The 18,464-nt window shown below is 35.4% G+C and overlaps 1 protein-coding gene across 9 annotated transcripts in view; it reads left to right on the top strand.

Annotated features, from left to right (window-relative positions):
* Positions 1-18,464, top strand: part of LOC114650360 (target of Nesh-SH3) — a 254,882-nt gene that overhangs the window by 151,540 nt on the left and 84,878 nt on the right. For 8 of the 9 annotated variants that reach the window (XM_051926064.1, XM_028799939.2, XM_051926061.1 and 5 more), the window contains 3 exons: positions 285-359; positions 3,192-3,374; positions 7,134-7,214. In XM_051926064.1, the coding sequence (XP_051782024.1) occupies positions 285-359; positions 3,192-3,374; positions 7,134-7,214 (339 nt within the window). The remainder of the gene's footprint in view (positions 1-284; positions 360-3,191; positions 3,375-7,133; positions 7,215-18,464) is intronic. The other variant, XM_051926063.1, reaches the window with a different exon arrangement.

Genomic DNA, 18,464 nt, shown 5'->3' with positions numbered 1-18,464 from the left:
CTCCTTAATGAACAAATCTGACAAATGATTGCATGTGTTTAGAATAAAAAAGTTTTTACATGCTTAAAAAAATTGTTCATCACTTTCTCTTGCTATGGCATGATAGCACGTTCTTGGAATTTTTTTGTATAGATGATGTTACAGAAAGATATTTTTTTTAATCAATTGCAATTACTGAAACTTTATGTTTCTGGTTTGAAATGTTAACCATTAGGTCACTGACAGGTTTGCTGCTAAGAAAAGATGGCTTAAGACATAAGAAAAATACATTTTTTCCATTACAGCTCATGTTGTAGACCTTCAAGGAAACCCTCCTCCCAAGCCAGCTAGTACAACCCCGACAACAATGATTCACTTTGGTAAAGGATGCTTGCTTTATTGTTTATGCCTCTTAAGAACATAATTAATCCCCTCATTTATTGCTCCTACTCTAGACCATACTCATGCTGATTTACCACTTTTAAGGTTGTATGATTATCCTTCTGTCTTTTAATTTTTCATTTCCATTGTCTTTCATTTCCATTGTCTGTAGAAGACTATATTTTCAGAAAAACACATTTTTACTTGTATTTTTCTTTTTTGTAAGGGCAGCATGATGTTTAAAACTCTTGCCATCATCTTCTTGCTTCTAGCCATATATCATCATTCATTTTTATTGTTTGGCTTCCTCATTGCAGTTATCAGTTCTGCTTCAATCATATCCTGATATTCACCAAGTTCATGGCAATATGCTTGTTTTCATCATTGTCATTTACTCCAGGGAGACAGCTTCATTTCTAAATGTTGTGATGTATAAAGTATTCAATATTTTTTAATCATACTTTTGTTTTGTGTTAACACTTTAAATGATAAAAGGAATCATGGTTTTGTACAACAAGTTTTTATCTTAAGAATGTTTTCTTCTAATAACCAAAGCATATTTTTATTTCCTAATGCAGGTTTAGCCACTGGGGTACATGTTTATATATATATATATATATAAAACACAATACACAAAACAAGTCCCATGTTCAAATAAAACGGGGTAATTTACTACAAAATACCTTTTATAATAATCATACAGATTTTCTCTTCTTTTTTTCTCTATCTCTGCACTGCTACTTCTCCAGGGCGTGTGTTGCCTGTCTCCTCTCCCAGCTCCAACTCAACCAGACAAGGCAGTTTTATTGGAGTCCTGGGAATACTTCTGGTTCCAGGGCTTGGCCCATTGGAAGCATTTTTCCAGGCCATACAGAAGTCTCCAAGAATAGGGAATAAGACTCCCTGCAGCACACCCTAGCAGCACGCACAGATCCCAACAAGGCTATACCCATGGCATTCCCTGTAGCCATCTGAATGGGTACTGCAGCCTAGGGATGCTGCCACCTATCGTATGGGGGAAGACAATAAGCTGAATACACTGCCTTCCCCTGTCCTTCCATAATATTGGCATCCCTGCCAGGTTAGGTTCCCAAGTTAAGTCCAGCTGGGATGCTGGTCTGCACATCCCTAGCAATATTATATATATATATATATATATATATATATATATATATATATATACTTACAGGGTGGCCCATAGTTATGTATATGATGGAAAAGGCATTATTGTCAGGAAACTACAAATGTTATTATCATGTAACATAATGGAGCATGAACATTAAGAACCTTAAATGTTTTTTCATTCCCTGTTCTACATGGCATGATCCACCAATGCGCCATCCAGATCGATACACGCCTGAAGAAGAACCAAACTTTGAAAGGCATTCGCCACAAGAGCTGTGTTGGCATCGGTATGCACACTCCTGGGCCAACCTGCTCCTTTTGCTTGCAAAACAGTACTGCTGATGTAGAATTTTGTATATTCTTGCGATGGTTAGCACACTGGGGCCACTGCCTCGGAACTCAACTGCCATCCTCCTCTTCACCACCACATAGTTGTTTGTTTTGGAGTATAAATGCAAACAACACATGCGCTTCTCTAGCAACAATCGATTCGCCGCCATTCTGTATTCTAACACAGCAGGGGTTGTGCAGTCCAGCACATTGTTATTCCCATTCTCAGGCTACACAGTGACGTCACTTTCGATACTTTTCATGCAGTAGTTTAAATGCTACAGCCTGTGACACGTCATATACATAAATATGGGCCACCCTATACTGTGTATATATATATATATATATATATATATATATATATAATATATATATATATATATATATATATATATATATATATATATATATATGTACTGTATATATACTGTATATATATTTATTTTGCCCTGTCCATAGCTTTTTCTGGCTTTGCACCCTATAAGCCAGAATGTGTTCTGGCTCCCTACCCCCTTAATTGGATTAAGAGGGCTTGAGAATGTTATGTTATACCCATATGTACATTTTCTTAACAGTAATATAGTTGGTGAATAGTTGCAACTTGTTTGGAGAACAACAAGCGCAAGGCAGGGAACCTGCTATTGATAGGTGTTATTCCTTTAAACATCGCTGAACCTCACAGACAAACCCCAGAGACACAACCCACACACTTACTTAGGGATATTTAAAAGTTACTCTTCAAGATCAAAGCATGTGTTTAAACTTTGTACTATATGCATACCAATTCTCAAGCTCTCTTACAACTAGGAAGAACATACAAATTTCATCAAAATGAATTCCAAAACTCCAACTTGAAACTGAGAGGAGTTTTGTTATAAGGTTACCTACAGTATTACTATTTGTACAGCTATTCAATAGTAGACAGCATTTGTGGAAGGAAACACGTTTCCACAATGACAATATGAATACTCTGCACATAAGGCTAAACTAACCAATAAGATAATGTTTGTATAGGTATAGCATTGGTAGGAAATTTGAATGAGCTAGAAAAAATGTCAGATACTTTAGGAAATTACAGTACTGGCTTATATCATTGTTCTCCTGATTTCTCAATATTGGCAGGAAAACCAGAATTAAATGTATACTTTTAACTTTCCTTTAGTAATCAAGAATCAAGAAACTGTGGATGGTAGATTGAGTAATGTGAATAATTTATCTGACAATTTAAAGAGTAGCTCTCCTGCATTTCAGAAAATGTTTTATTCACCTTCAATTTTATAAGTGAACTCCTTGTGAACAGTATCAAAAGAATCCATGGAAAGACCTGAACCTTGTGCTATGTCCATTGCACTAGCTACATTTTTCTCCTCATTCAGATAAAGCAGACTTCATTAGGAAAAGTACTTCTCCTTCTCTGGTTGAAGTTCCACCTACCATCCCCAGCATTTTGAAAAAGAAAATCTCAGCTACTGTTTTGACTTCAAGAGATGGCGCAAGACTTTGGGGTCAAGGATATTTGAAGCCAAATAACACAAGACAAAGAACAAAGCCTTTCTGGGGTAATTAAAATTCTTTTTTTTTCCTTTTTGTAATCCATTTTTTCTTTGCTTAGTCAAGATTCATGAAATTTGACTTAACAGAATGGTGTTGAGTTTCTTTTACTGTTTCATTCCAGGTTTACCAAGTTTAGTAATATTTTGAAAGACATGTGTTATGAGTCTACCTGCTGGTAGAGCTCACACTAGTCTTTACAAACTTAGACACTTGTTTTTTTTCTGCTAGAACAGAATGGTGCATTTTTCTCAAATCTCTATATAAATAAGTTACACTGTTTATTTCTGTTAATTTATTATAAGATACTCATTTTTACATTTTTGAATGGTGTAGGGTTTCCATGGGGTTAATAAAAGCCCAACAACTGCACTTTACTCCTAGACAAGTATAGCATAGTACCTGCCCAGAATTTTGAAATGGTTATGAGACATCCAAATTGAAATACAAAATTTTGCAAAATGGATTTTACAGAGAGGATTTATTATATAATATGTGTAAAAAATCAATATGTTAATGGATTACAGCTGGTAGACACTGTCCTTCTACTATTTTTGAAACTATGCATTTTACCAAAGCACTCTTCGTTTATCACACTTAGGATAACAGATAAGGTTGTAGAAATTCACTTTGAGTAGCAGCCAGTTATTTACAAGATGAATATACAATATTTGTAACAAGTATTGTAAATACCTGTTCACACACTTTAAGTTACCAATATAACTTGTATATGTAGCTAGTAAAGATGAAAATATGCCTTTAGATCAGGGGAGTATTTTTCGTATGTGGATTACTCGTTTAGCCGGATGTAATTGTTGACGATTTGGCATGATCCTGGATCTGTCGGTTTTTCGAAACTCTTGCTGGAAGTGTTGTCATAGCAACACATCCTAATCCTCAAACCTGCTCGGAGCTGGTTTATTCTATGTAAACAAGAATTAGTTCACACACTTAATCAGTGTCTGTGCATGGAATTCATTCAGTCATGGCTTCACTGTTCATGAATGAGCAACCAATTGATATTGGTACGCAAATTATAAGAGGAGAATTTCATATAGAGAGGGTTTTGCGCGATTGGCAAGATCCTTTATTGCTCCTGGAGGAAATTATTTTCAAAAGATACCGCTTTAGCCGAGGGGGAATATTGTACCTCAAAAATTTCTTAGCACCTTATATTAGTGTGTATTACCTTATTTGAGGTTTTTTGCAAGTGCCACTTTTTTATATACTGTAGGCGATGTGGAAAATCTACCTAAAAGTGCAATTCGTAAAGTCTGTTTGGCTCTGAAATATTTCCTTCAGGTTTTCATAGTGTTTCCTGGACACCTGCGTGTGCAGACAATAAAAGAGGTGTTCATGCCATTGCAGGTAGGTAATACACAGGTAAAAACACCCACAGTTCCATGAAGAATCTCACAATCAGCCTTACATTCTCAAAGATTATTTGGAAAATTTACCTCTCCTCCTGATGAATAATCAGACACAGTGTCTTCATCAAATATTTGACCTTCGTCAATATCTCGTTGGTCAGACACAGGTTCTAGGGATATGGCATTCCCTGCAACTGACCCATCAAAAAAAAGAGGGCTATATGGAACATACCTATGGCACACATGGAGGACAAATATATGCAATGACCATCCTTTACCTGAAATGAAGTGACCACTGCATCCTGCCACTGGTTCTGAGGAGGAACTTCCCCCTGGAATGCCCTCAGAAACAGGGCGATGGGCATTTTGCTGGAGAGCCAACTCTTCTGCAGGGGTTAGGTCTGGACCGCGTGGACCTCCACCTGTTTATTGCTTGTCTGCCTTCTTATTAGCTTTAAAATTAATGTTTATATTATATATGATTCTTTATGTCAACAATTCTTTAAATAGTTACAGTATATACCAATATTTACCAGTTTGAAGTATATTCTTGTACTTCACTTTAACCTGTTTCTATGTTTTCCTTGTGCTCACGTTTGATCTGGAATTATGACATATTAAATAATAATTAATCTGACACAAAGGAAATGAAACACTGCATTCAGTAAGTACAATGCACACTACTTAGCATTTAATTTGTCGGCCACTTTTTGCCAGCTGTCTTTTCTGGTTTGGGCTGCTTTTGTAGTGTTACCCCTTGTGCATATTAAATCTTGAAATTGTTCATGTCCTTCGAATAAAAGGTCCAGCTCCGCTTGTGTGAAAAAAAATACGCCCTTTCTTTCGTCATTTTGTTACAGCCTACCAAAGACTTGCTGATCATGTTTTCTAGACTCAATATATATGGGCTTTTTAATCAGCGCGGGCGCGTGCATTCATCTCGGATGATTAGATCCAGCTAGACTAATCTACCACACGGCTGCGTTTGAAAAACCGACTTATCCCGGATGAGTTACACCGGCATCAACTCATCCAAGATGAGGCATCTGATCTCGGATGATTTAAGTGACGTACGGAAAATACCCCCCTGGAGTGTTAAACCCAGTTTTATTGAGGGCTAAAATAACACTTTATATAACAAATGTGAGCCATTTATTATATAACAAACAACTACTGCCTTATTTCTTTTACAAGCTATACAGGTAGTTCTCTGTTCATCATAATTGTGTTGCTTCTCTCCTGGAATTATCCTCCTGCTTTATCAGCCTTTCTTTTTGCACATTTCAATGGGCTAGGAAAGCTACCAGGAGCCACAGGACCACATGAAAAAAAATATGCCTGAGCATAAAGTGGGGTCCAGACACTAGGGAGAAAATGCAGCTAGTGGAAAGTACATCCATTTCCACATCCATTAACATGCATCCTGATCAGATGGCACCTGGTGCAAATGTGCTGTTGATTGATCACACAAACCACATTCAGAGTTGGTCAGAAATGGATAATGAGCAGTTTAACCTCAGTGAAAATGCAAATGCGTTTTCTATCCACATATAACAATCAAGTCAGCATACAAGACAAAAAAAATCCTATAAGGAGGTTGCAACCTTGACATTTTTGTAGTTTTCAAAAAAGAATCGAGTAGCGGCCTTGACACGTGTGAAGTTGAGCTACCAACTCCTTCATAAGACTGTCATAGTTTTAGCATACTAAAATACAAAAGTTGTTTTTTTTTGTTTTTTTTTTACTTTTTCTTATAGGTTCATTACACTGTGCTGTGCTACATAGACATACTTGAGTGGATACAGGAGACACATTTGATTGCCAGGTGTAAATGTAATCCAGATAAATTAAACAATATGTAGAAGCATATTAACATGTTAAAGGGTGTGTTTGAGAAAACTTAACACTTGTTGGAGGCCGTATGTAACAATTTTTGAATATTGATGAAGCAGACCACATTAAAAAGGCCCAATGGCAAAATTTGGACATAGGTATTGATATTGACACCCCTGTTTAGACTGGCTAACATTGTACAGCATTTTACCCGAGTATGTTTTCCTTTTCATGGTTTTATAGGCTTGTTTTGCAGCAAAATTTAGTGAAGTTTTCCTGTTTTTCAAAAATATCTTTTTAACCAACACTACTGACATAATTACTTTATTGATTGATTGATTCATTCATTCATTAATTCATCCATTTTTTAAGTTCACTTTTTCCATTATGGAGCTATGAGAAGCTGAACTCTCCAGCATTGGTGGCAAATGAAGAATCAACATATGCCACAACCAAGTTTGCTTATAGCAGCTCAGTTTAGAAACTTAACATGCAAAAAGTTGGAAATAGCATCGGTAAACACTGTACCACCTTTAACATTTTCAGTTGGTTTTATTTCTACAGCTGATAAAGGAGAACAATACAAAGGAATATCAAAGACAAAACCACCTCCTGTTGTTGCACAGGGGCTAGGAATCAATTTGGGTAAACTGAACTTCTGCTTGCAATCCATTTCTTTCTTCCTTGCATATTTCTGTTAACATGACTGTCACATTCCATCCTAGCAGCCAGCCATCCAAACCTGAATAACTTCTTACATTGCTTTTACTGTACATGCCATTTACAGTGATCATTGTTTGAAGGCTATGGAAAATGGAACTTTGGAGTTTAACATTGCATTGCTTTTCTGTAAAAATGCTAAGAACAGGAAATCATTAGTGTATTTGTTAGAATAAAAAACAAATGTGCCTTACCCTTTACATTCCATACTTAATGAAAAGTATGTAAAGATGATGCACATTATGATATAAGATACAATATTTAATGCTAGGGTTTATTGATTTGATTATACTCTATTTTTTATCAAAATATAATAGCCTTCTAATGTATTCCTTTCACTACTCCTCAATTTTATTCAGTAATTCTGCATGCAGTTTCTAATATAAAACTTTGCCTACCATTTCAGTGCTGTACATAGGACAAGCAGAATATTGATGTTCTATGCAATTAAACTCAAAGAAACATGAATCAGAGCTGACAACGACTATAATTCTGGGCATTATTAGTAATCTGCAGCTCTCTAAGAAGGCTGTGAATGATCCCTATAAATGGGCTACAGATTTTTTTTTAAATTCAAAATGATTATAATCAATGATTTCTGCACACAGAAAACTTTTTGTTTGTTTACTCTTCTTTTTCTGTATCATTGTTTTTTACATTAATTGCTGAAAATGAACTGTATACTTTAATGAAAATCTCCAATTACAGTATACAGTACATTTATGGTACATCCAGTTTTATTTCAGTAGCTTCCAAAAGTATTTTAATACTTCCTGTTAGACTAATATTTTTTGTTAGCTACTATGTCAAAACAAGAAATAAAAAAATAATAGTTTATTTCTGCCATAAAGGTATACAAGTTCCTTTTCATGTTCCCTAGAGTTTAAAAGTTGAGGAGTATTTAATGAAAGAGGTAAACTAGATTTTTGAACACAATTTAGTTGTGGAAATTATTCAGAGAGTTTTCATACATATATACATACATACAGTGTGTGATATATATATATACAGTATATACATATACACTGTATATTCATAGGTATGAATCACGATCTGATTATTTGGATGGTTACCTACCAGGTAACACTTGTTGATGATCGGCCAATCGGCAAATATCCACCATGCCCTCTCAGTTGTGAGAAGCAGATCAGTGATATGTGATACAGTACTGAGGGTTGAACCCTTTAGGATGAAGCAAAGGTGTGTCTTATTTGACAGGTACTGTATCACTTATCTATGATCTGCTTCAAGCAACTGAGAGTAGGTGGCAAATGTTTACTGACTGGCCGACCATCCACAAGCATTACCTTTTAGGTAACCATCCAAATAATCAGATTGCGATTTAGACCTATGAATGTAATACTCTGATCTTCACCCTGTCAAGTAAGTGAACTATTCACCATGGCGAAATGTGAGAGGCTTCGCCTCAGGCACTGGTGTCCAAAGCTTGATCCCCGTAAGGGGAAGCAAAGGTGCGTACACCTGATGACCCCCAATTAGGACAAAACACGTGTTGTGTACTCTTTGTTTTATATGGCAGGTACACACACACAGTATAAGCTTTGTTGTGTTCTTTCCAAACTCCAAAGACTTCCTATATATGATATGTGTTTTTATTCTATGAAGATGAAGTTGCATGTGTAGGGCTGGCAAATCAAACACATCTAGCATGAGATGTGAAAGCCACACTGTTGCCCAGATAGTTGGCTTTCTGTACAGACACATTGTGTGCTGGCTTAATTATGCTTGCTAAAATTCATGAATCGTAAAAACTATGCTGCATTGCATGTGTCATTTGTGACATTTTTTAGAACAGGATGAACAAGGATCGCTAATCATTATTTTATGGTCCTCTTAATGAAGAAGACACAAGGTTGAAATATTTCTTTATACATTTAACAGAAAAATAATCTATGAATACTTTATTTGTTTTGGTTAGAGACACAAATGTTTTGTTTAGGATTTCTGTTTAGGTATGATTGTTAGTTGCTCGTTGTTTTTGAAGTTTGGCCCTAGATATCCACTGTAGTAAATCTCATGTTGCTCTTGAATCAAGTGAATATTATTTTAATGTAGTTTTTTAATAGGTTAAAATTTGCATTCTCAAAGGTATATAGTATATCTTCAGTAGGGTACTCCTTGTAACACATTGAACATATGAACAAAAGGTTAGCTTAGCTTACATCAATATTCAGTTGTACATATTTCAGTTCCCAATATTATAACTTTGTTACTCATATTAGAAAAGAATGTTTTCAGATGCTTTTCTCCTTGAAAGTATTTTGATAAATTATTTTATTACTGTGAAGAAATGCTTGTCATGAGAATCCAGACAATATCTTTGTTAGTTTACAGTTTACCAAATGTCCAAAGACTGCTTTAAAGAAAATAGCATAAAATTTTTGGATTCATGACCAAAAGTTGACAGGTGTTGCATTTGATTGAAAAGCAACCTACTGAATTTCCCATTATTAACTTATCATACAGAAGGCCTCTGTAACAAGCCTGAAACATCCAACACAGATAAATTCATAGATGTCCTCAGCCAAACACTAGTTACTGTATATGGTACCTATAGCCACAGCAAAAGAAACATAAAAAGGTTTAAAATTAAAACTGGTAAAACTGGAAAATGAAAGCTGCACTTCAATAAATGGGGTCTTGATCCTTGATATAGATGTCCAAGTTGACTGAACTGTTCCAACTCTCCTAAAAAAAACGATTCTTAATTGTTACAGTTAATGCAATTAACAATATTGTCATTAACATTTTCTTTTAAAAGTACTTTGTGATGGGATAAGAAAAAGTACTTAATTTAAAAACAATTTAAATTGTTATCATACATGACTAATGAGTGATCTAGTGCCCTCCTGGTTTTTGACATTGAATTGAAATTCTTTCATTTGCACCATATGAAATGCCATCTCCTACTTTCCTGAAACAGAACTGAAAATAAATTAATGTAAACAGTCACAAGGACAACAGATACAAATTATCTCATCAGAAAACATGGTCTTAAAGTAATGATAATGAGTTGTTACCTCCAGGGGGGCGCACAGCTCTCCAAACACCCAGCACAACAGACACCAGGACACAACTTCAGAACAACACCCATTTATTCAGCTGTGGGAAACACTTTTGCCTCATTTCCCACCTATGCAGCACAGTACAACGAGCACAATAACCACAAGCAGTCTCTTCTTCTCTCTCTCTTCTGTCTCTTGTCCGCCTCCTCTCCTCCTCCCATAAGCCTTGTCCTCCACCTCCCAACTGAGGCTCTCTGAATGGAGTGAGGCAGCCCCTTTTATAAAGCACCTGGAAGCAGCCCACTAAACCCATGGCACTGCCCTCTATCATTTCAGGGGAGGTACTGCCCCATGCAAGCTCCTTTCCCAGGTCCTTCTCTTATGAAGGTGTCCCGACTGGGTAAGAGTCCCAACTGTCCGTTACAGAGTGCTAACACTGGTTCACATTAAAGTTGGCAGCGGCACATCTAAGTTAATGTGAAGAAGTCATAGCCACAGCCAATGACCACAGCCACCTTTCAGGAAAACAACACAAGGCAATCAGTATGGCATTTTCTATTACAGGGTATGGTGCACTAAAGTCCACATTTAAAATAACTCTACTTGGGTTTCAGGTAAAGCAGGAATCACTTGCACTGAGCCAATTTAGAGTCACCAAACAATCTACCTGCCTTTCTTTGAACTAGGAAATTGTACTAAACACAAGACGAATTCCAGAGTCTTTGAAACTTCAGTCTCATATTTATTTAGAATTTCACAAACAGATGAGAACAAGATTGGACCCACTGAAAAAGTCACCATTGTTGGTCTTCACTCTTTTTTTAGTTTTTCATTTTTATTTCTTTATTGTGTTCACTTTATGATACTAGGTTGTTGCAATCATGTTCTTTTTTATTTTTAATTTTAGTTCAAGAAAGTAACATAGTATACAATCAAGCTGATACAATTTGCAGAACTTATACAACAAATGACTGCAAATTCTAAATCAATCTAGAAAGAAAGCCAAAGAAATAATTAAAAAAAACTAATAAAACAAAACTTCAACCCCTAGATCAGAGAAAGAGAAAGAAGGCAGTGCCAAAAAATCCCCATACATGAATGCTTAATCTAAAATGTTTTTATTATGTCTTGCCATGTTTTAAAAAAGTTTGGACAGATTATATAAGTGAGAATTTCATTTTTTCCGATTTCAAATAATAAAGTTACCCACTACGTTATAAAAAGTGGTTTGGGATTCTCCCAGTTAATCAAGATAAGTCTGAGTGGTATTACAATCAATTTGTCCTTATCCACTTTAAGCCCATCTGGGTGTACAGCAAATATAGTTCTTAAAAGGTTAGGAATGTGTGACACCAAGGCCATCTGATAAGTATTTTACATTTTTGTCCAAAATAAAGTTAATTTGGTGCATTGGCAAAGCATATGGTCTAGTGATGCTGAAGCTAGATGGCAATGTGTTCCCAAGTTGGACCTTTACTTGGATACATTTTGGACCATATTTATTGAGATAAGTTGATAAAAGATTTTAAGCTGAATTATGAGTGCCTGGCACATACAGAGGTAGAGTGTATTTTGTGTTTGGCTGACTTCATCTCCTTTTCTGGGACATTAATTGAAAGGTCCTTTCTCACTGTCCCCAAGGATGTTTTTAAATATTATTGAGATGCTGGCTGAATCTTCAATACTGATCAGTTTTTCCTCCGGAACAGAAGCGTCATTGTTTCTAATATGCAAATATGTTGATTGTATACAGTTTTCTTAGTGTCTTAATTCCAAATGTTTTCCATAGATTAAATATTAAGCAGGTTTGAGAAGGCTGAAAAAGGTGATTATTGTGTAGAGGAGCAACAGATAAAAGCTTTTTACCTTGACATGCATCCTGCACTGGTTCCATATTCTCAGTGATTTGTGAAAGACTGGATGATAAGTATAATGACAAAAGTTAGTACTGTATTCAATTAGGCAAAAAGCATTGCATGTAAAGAAGAGGCAGAGTCCGATTTTACTTCCATTGCTGACCAGGATGGTGTAAATTAATTTCTTTTTGCCAATTTCAAGATCTTTATAGTGTGTATATTTGCAGCCCAGTAATAAGATTGAAATGTATGTAGTGCCATTGCACCATCTGCTTTAGGTCATTGTAGACTTGATTTTTGAATGCATGGATGTTTTGAATTCCAGATAAGCAAGGTTATAATTAAGTCTAGTTTCCTAAAGAATAATTTGTTGATGTATGTAGGGATACTTTGAAATAGATATATTGTAGAAGCTTAGGAAGGATTTTCATCTTGACTATATTGATTCTCTCTGTTAAGGTGAGAAGGATCTTGTTTAATTTTTTTCCATGCTGCTACCAACATTGTACTGAAAAGGATCTTTATATTTACTTGTTCTGTTTATCGCTAGATATTTACATTGTTTTTATAGAATGAATGTATAGATGTCCAGTCTAGTATGATGTGCTAGTATGAGTACACTGGAAAATAAAACTTTTATTCAATTTAATTTTGAGGTCACATGTCTTTAGAAATTCTGTTAATGTGTTAAAGACTAATGATAAAGATATTTGTGGGTCTGATATATAAAGTACAATATAATCTGTATATAGTGATATTTTCTGTTCAAGTCTTTCTCTGATAATGCCTTTTATCTCTGATGTATTTTAAAAAGGAGAAGCCAGTGGCTCAATGGCTATTGCAAAAAGCAATGGAGATAATGGGTACCCTTGTCAAATGCCACATTCTAGTTTGAAATAGTCTTAGTGTTGTTAATAGAAACTGAGGCTTCTGGACTGATATAAAATTTTATCCATGCAGACATATTTGAATGGGGTGAATAGGTAGTCCCACTGGACTCTATCAAATGTTTTTTTCTGTGTGCAAAGATTTCTGGTGAGTTAGATTTTGTGGGTAAGTATATTGCATTAAACAGATGCTGAAGGTTTGAGGCTAAGTACCTGCCTTTAATAAATTCGGTTTGGTCTTGTGATATTACAGAAGGAAGCACTTTATCAGTTCTTCTAGCTAAAGTTTTGGAGAGTATCTTAACATCATCTTGTTCTGTATTTAAAATCATTTTCTTTTGTATCTAAGGTCTCTGTTGCATGTTGTCTCTGAATAAGCTTTCATACTGAATTGTAAAAGTCTTCTTTAAAATAACTCTTCTGTTTACTTTTTAAAAAACATTTAAGTATAAAATGGACTCAGAAAGTATTTAGATGCTTTCACTTTTTGTACAGTTTATTGTGTTATACATTTAATTTGAAATGGATACATTTGCCATTTCTGCCCATCAATCTAAACTAAACTACCCATAATGACAAAGTAAAAAGATGTTTTCAGAAAAGTTTGCTAAATTATTAAGATGCAAAACAGAGGCCTGTCATTTCTATTAGTATTCAGATTATTTGTATAATTTAGTACTTTGTAGAAGCTTGTTTGGCAGCAATAAGAGCTTCAAGTCTTCCTTGGTAAGTCTCTACAAGTGTTGCACACCATTACTTACTCTGTTTCTTCCTGGCAGATGCTCTCAATCTCCATTAGAGTGGATGAGAAGTGTCTGCAAACTGCCACCTTCAGGTGGTATACGGATGTTCTATGAGGGTTAAATCTGAGTTTTGGCTTGGTCACACAAGGACAACAGGGACTTGTCCAGAAGCCACTCCAACATTGATGTATGCTTTGGGTCATTATCATATGGAAATGTGAACCACTGTTCCAGTCTGAGGACTGCACTCTGGAGCACGTTTACTTCAAAGACATACAGTATCTGCATTTATCCTTCCCTCAGTTCTGACCAGTCTTCCTGTCTTGCCACTGAGAAACACCCCCATTGCATGATGCTGCTACCATCATGCATTGTAGGTCCATATATACAGGGGTTCATGCCTTATTAAAAGTTCAATCAGTTTAATTTGCCACAGGTAGATTCCAATCAAGTTTTAGATTGATGGGCAAAATAGAAAAAATATCCATTTAAAATTAAATCTACAACAGAATAAAGTGTCTAGAAATTGAGGGGGTGTAAACAATTTCTGTATCCACAGTATATTCTTATTACCTACTATCTATGGTACATTTGTAAGAGTCAGAGTGCGTTGGGAGAGTTAAATCTGAGACCCTGCTCAACTGGAAATGTGTAAATAAAAAAAAAAATCCATTACTATAATGGCAGCATTTGTCCAATGTGTGTTCTAATGAAATATTTACTTCCCAAGCACAAACCTCTTACAGCAGATATTAATGTATTCTGGATTAAACAAAAAAGGTTGGTTTAACCTACTAGATAAATTTCTTTACTCACTTATACTTTTTGTTAACTGTGGTGTACACTAGATAATTAGCTAAACATACAGAGATCACATTTTTTCTTTTACATTTTTCCTAACTGGTTAAACTTTACGTAATTAGGTATGAATAGTTTATTTTTAAATAAGAATTTCTTTACTTATCCTTAAATAAGAATAGCATTTTATTCATATGAAGCTTTTAAATTTATAATATTTTCATCAAACTGAAGATACTTGCCAGGCTAATATAATTTTGATCATGTTTACGATTATGGACTATTTAAACATTTCAGTGGAGGAGAAAGTTTAATAAAGTCTAATAAAGCCTGTCATAAAGTGAGCAAAATGTAACAAAGTGTGTGACAATTGTTAAGCAAAAAAAACCCAGAAAATTTGTAAAAGGTATAGCAGTCAGAAAGAAAAGCAGCCCTAGCTTGAATCACAGATTTACCAAAATAAAGTAAAAAATGTTAAAAAGAAATTATCCCTGTGTTAATTTTACTGTGTACAACTACAACAACGTTTATTTATATAACAAAATTCGAATAGATGAAACATGCATATCACAAATTTACCAAATGAACACAATACAAATAAGATAACAAACACAATAATGAATTACATAATTCTCAGTGTTTTGGAGGAGTGCAGAAGCAAAGACTAAAATTGCTAGGTTTGGTAGGGCAAATTTTGAGCAGATGTTGCAAAGTGTAATGAGGATAGACTGGGATAAGCTTTTACATGTGGAGACAGTCGAGGAGCAATGGAGCAGGTTTAAAAATGTTTTACATAGAATGCAAGACAGGTACATACCAAAATGTGGAATTAGTAATAATAAAAAAACTCCACAGTGGGTTAATAAAGAATTGAAAAAGAATCTGCAAAGGAAAAAAACAGCTTTAAGGTTTATAAGATTAATATAATCATACTGCTTATGAGAACATGAGGGCAACAGTTAAAAAATATATTAGGGAGACTGAAAGGCAGTTGGAGAGGAATATGGTAGATAAGGTGAAAATGATTCAGAGATTCTTTAAGTATTTTAATAGTTAAAGAACAGTCAAGAAGGAGGTGAAGTGCATCAGGAATAGTAAAGGGGAATTTAAAAAATACAGACAGTGAAAAAGCAGATGCTCTAAACTCACTTTTTTCTGAGATCTTTACATTTGAGAAAGTAGATACTTAGTGATTTGTAAATTATATAGGGAGAAGTATTGCTCAGATTAAACAGACAAATCAGATAATTACCAAGACCTGATTATATTTTACCTCAAGTCCTTAAGGAGGTTAGTGAGCACATATATAAACACCTTTGCATATTTTTAGGATGTCAATGTGCACTGAGTTAATTGCAAAAGTCTGGAAAATGGCAATTTTTATCCCATTATATAGAGTGGTGACCAGCAGATCCAAGAAACTATAGGCCAGTAAGCTTAATGTGCATTATAGGTAAATTGATTGGAAGGAATTATTGAGGATAAGATTGAGCAGCACATGGCAAGAACAGGAGTTTTACTGAAGAGTCAGCATGGATTCAGAAGAGGAAGGTCAATTTTTACCAACATGTTGGAATTCTATGAGAAAGCAATGAAAGGATATGATCAAAGTATAGCATATGATATCACTTATCTTGAATTTCAGAAAGCATTTGATAAGGTGCCATGTGAGAGGTTGGGCATCAAACTAAAAGAAGTGGGAATTCAGGGTTTTGTTTGTAGAGGGGTGCAAAACTGGCTCAGACCCAGTAAGCAAAGGGTTGATGTGAGAAAAACTCAGAGTTGGCCGACGTTAAGAGCGGTGTTCCACAGGGGTCAGTGCCAGGGCTGCTGCTATTTTTACTATATATAAATGATATGGATAGGAACAGGTTAGGTGGATTGGTAGATAATCTAGAATCCATTAAATCATTACTGAAGAACTTGGATAGAATAGATGCTTGGGCAGATTTATGGCAGATGAAATTTAATTCAAGTAAATATAAAGTATTACATGCAGAAAGTAAAAATGTTAGGTTTGAATACACAATGGCAGGTCTGAAAATCAAAAGTACACCTTACGCGAAGGATTTAAAAGTTGTAGTGGAGTTGACACTATCCACTTCCAGACAGTGTTCAGAAGCCATTAACGAATTCTAATGGAAGGTTAGGTTATATAGCATGATGTGTAGAGTACAAGTACATGGAGGTTATGCTCAAGAATAATATAACGCACTGGTGAAGCCACATCTGGAGTACTGTGTGTGGTTTTGGTCTCCAGGCTACAAAAAGGACATAGAAGCATTGGAAAAAGTTAAGAGAAGAGTGACTAGGCTGATTCCAGGGCTACAGGGGGATATATTGTGAGAAAAGATTAAAAGCTGAGCCTTTTCAATTTAAGCAAAAAAAGATTAAGATGTGAAATGATTGAAGTGTTTAAAATTATGAAGGGAATTAGTACAGTGGTTTGAGACTGTTTCTTTAAAATGAGTTCAACAAAAACACTGGGATACCATTGGAAACTTCGTAAGGGTAAATTTTGCACAAACATTAGAAAGTTTTTCTTTACACAGAGAGCCATAGACACATGGAATTAGTTACCAAGTAATGTGGTAGACAGTAGGACTTTAGGGACCTTCAAAACTAGACTCAATGTTACTTTAGAAGAATTAAATAGATAGGAATGGCTTACTTTGTTGAGTTGAATGGCCTGTTCTCGTCTAGATTGTTCTAATGAGGCTGTACCTGCACATACTTTCTACTAGTTGGATGATAAAAGTCAAAAATCTGGTGATATGGTCATTTGTGAAGAAAAGAGAGAAAAGCAAAATGTCCAGTCAATGGGATGCTGGAGTAAATAAACCTCCAATTCCAAAACACTATTCAGTCCATAAATAAATACAAGAAAGTTGTTTATTATTGTTATGATGCACCAGTCAAAAAAGATTTAATGCAGCAAGTCTCTTCAGTGGTTTGGAACATTCACATTCTTCCCCAAGTCAAAGATACTGTTGATGAGAAACAGAAAACCCAGATTGTTTTTTTCGAGGAGCCATAATGACAATTAGCAACATAGGAGGGCAGACATTCTAAAATATAAGGAGGAAATTTCTGATATTAAGTTGCATGTTGTAGTATTTTTCACTCCCTGCCACAGATTTATGTCTTTTTTAGATAGTACTGTTAAGATTTACTTGTAATACTTTAGTTGGCTAAAAATCAAAGCATGAATTCATTTTTTAGCAACTTGAGAAGCTACAGTTACAGCTAGAGTTCTTAGGCCGGTTTTATACTTCACGTGACGCGACGCATGCTGCAGCGGACGCTCCTGCTACGCAGGCGTATTACTGTTTTCTACTTGCGCACATACTTTACGTAAATCTGGAGGAATCCAGCAGATGGCAGTGCAAGATATTTTCATGGTGAGAACAGGTTCTGCTTCTCTGTGTTGTGAATTGCCTGGAACACCCATTAAATTCCAATGACACCTTACTGCAATATCTCTGAAAAGGATGTTTAATGATTAAATACATCATCCAGGGATGTGTCCATTCCAGCAAGCATTGGGCACAAGGCAGAAACAATCCCTGGACATGGCCTCAGCTCATCTCAAGGTCTATACAAGCACACACATACACTGGAGTCATTTTAGCGGCACCAAATCCCCAAATCTGCATATCTTTGGAAGGAACCTGGAACACAGTGTGGAATCCAAGCAGGGAATACCAGCGACATAACTTCCTGACAGACAGCACTGCTACCGCTCCGCCACCATGTCACCCTCATGTGTGTAATTATTAACAATATTAATTATTTAAACAAAATTAACGATTTATCTGTAAAATGTAACATACATACTTTAATGCATTTCATCATGAAAGTGATA

The sequence above is a fragment of the Erpetoichthys calabaricus genome, chromosome 4 (genome assembly GCF_900747795.2).
Source record: "Erpetoichthys calabaricus chromosome 4, fErpCal1.3, whole genome shotgun sequence".
Taxonomy (NCBI): domain Eukaryota; kingdom Metazoa; phylum Chordata; class Cladistia; order Polypteriformes; family Polypteridae; genus Erpetoichthys; species Erpetoichthys calabaricus.
The sequence above is the reverse complement of the archived record's forward strand: the minus strand, read 5'-3'. Positions and strand labels throughout refer to the sequence as shown.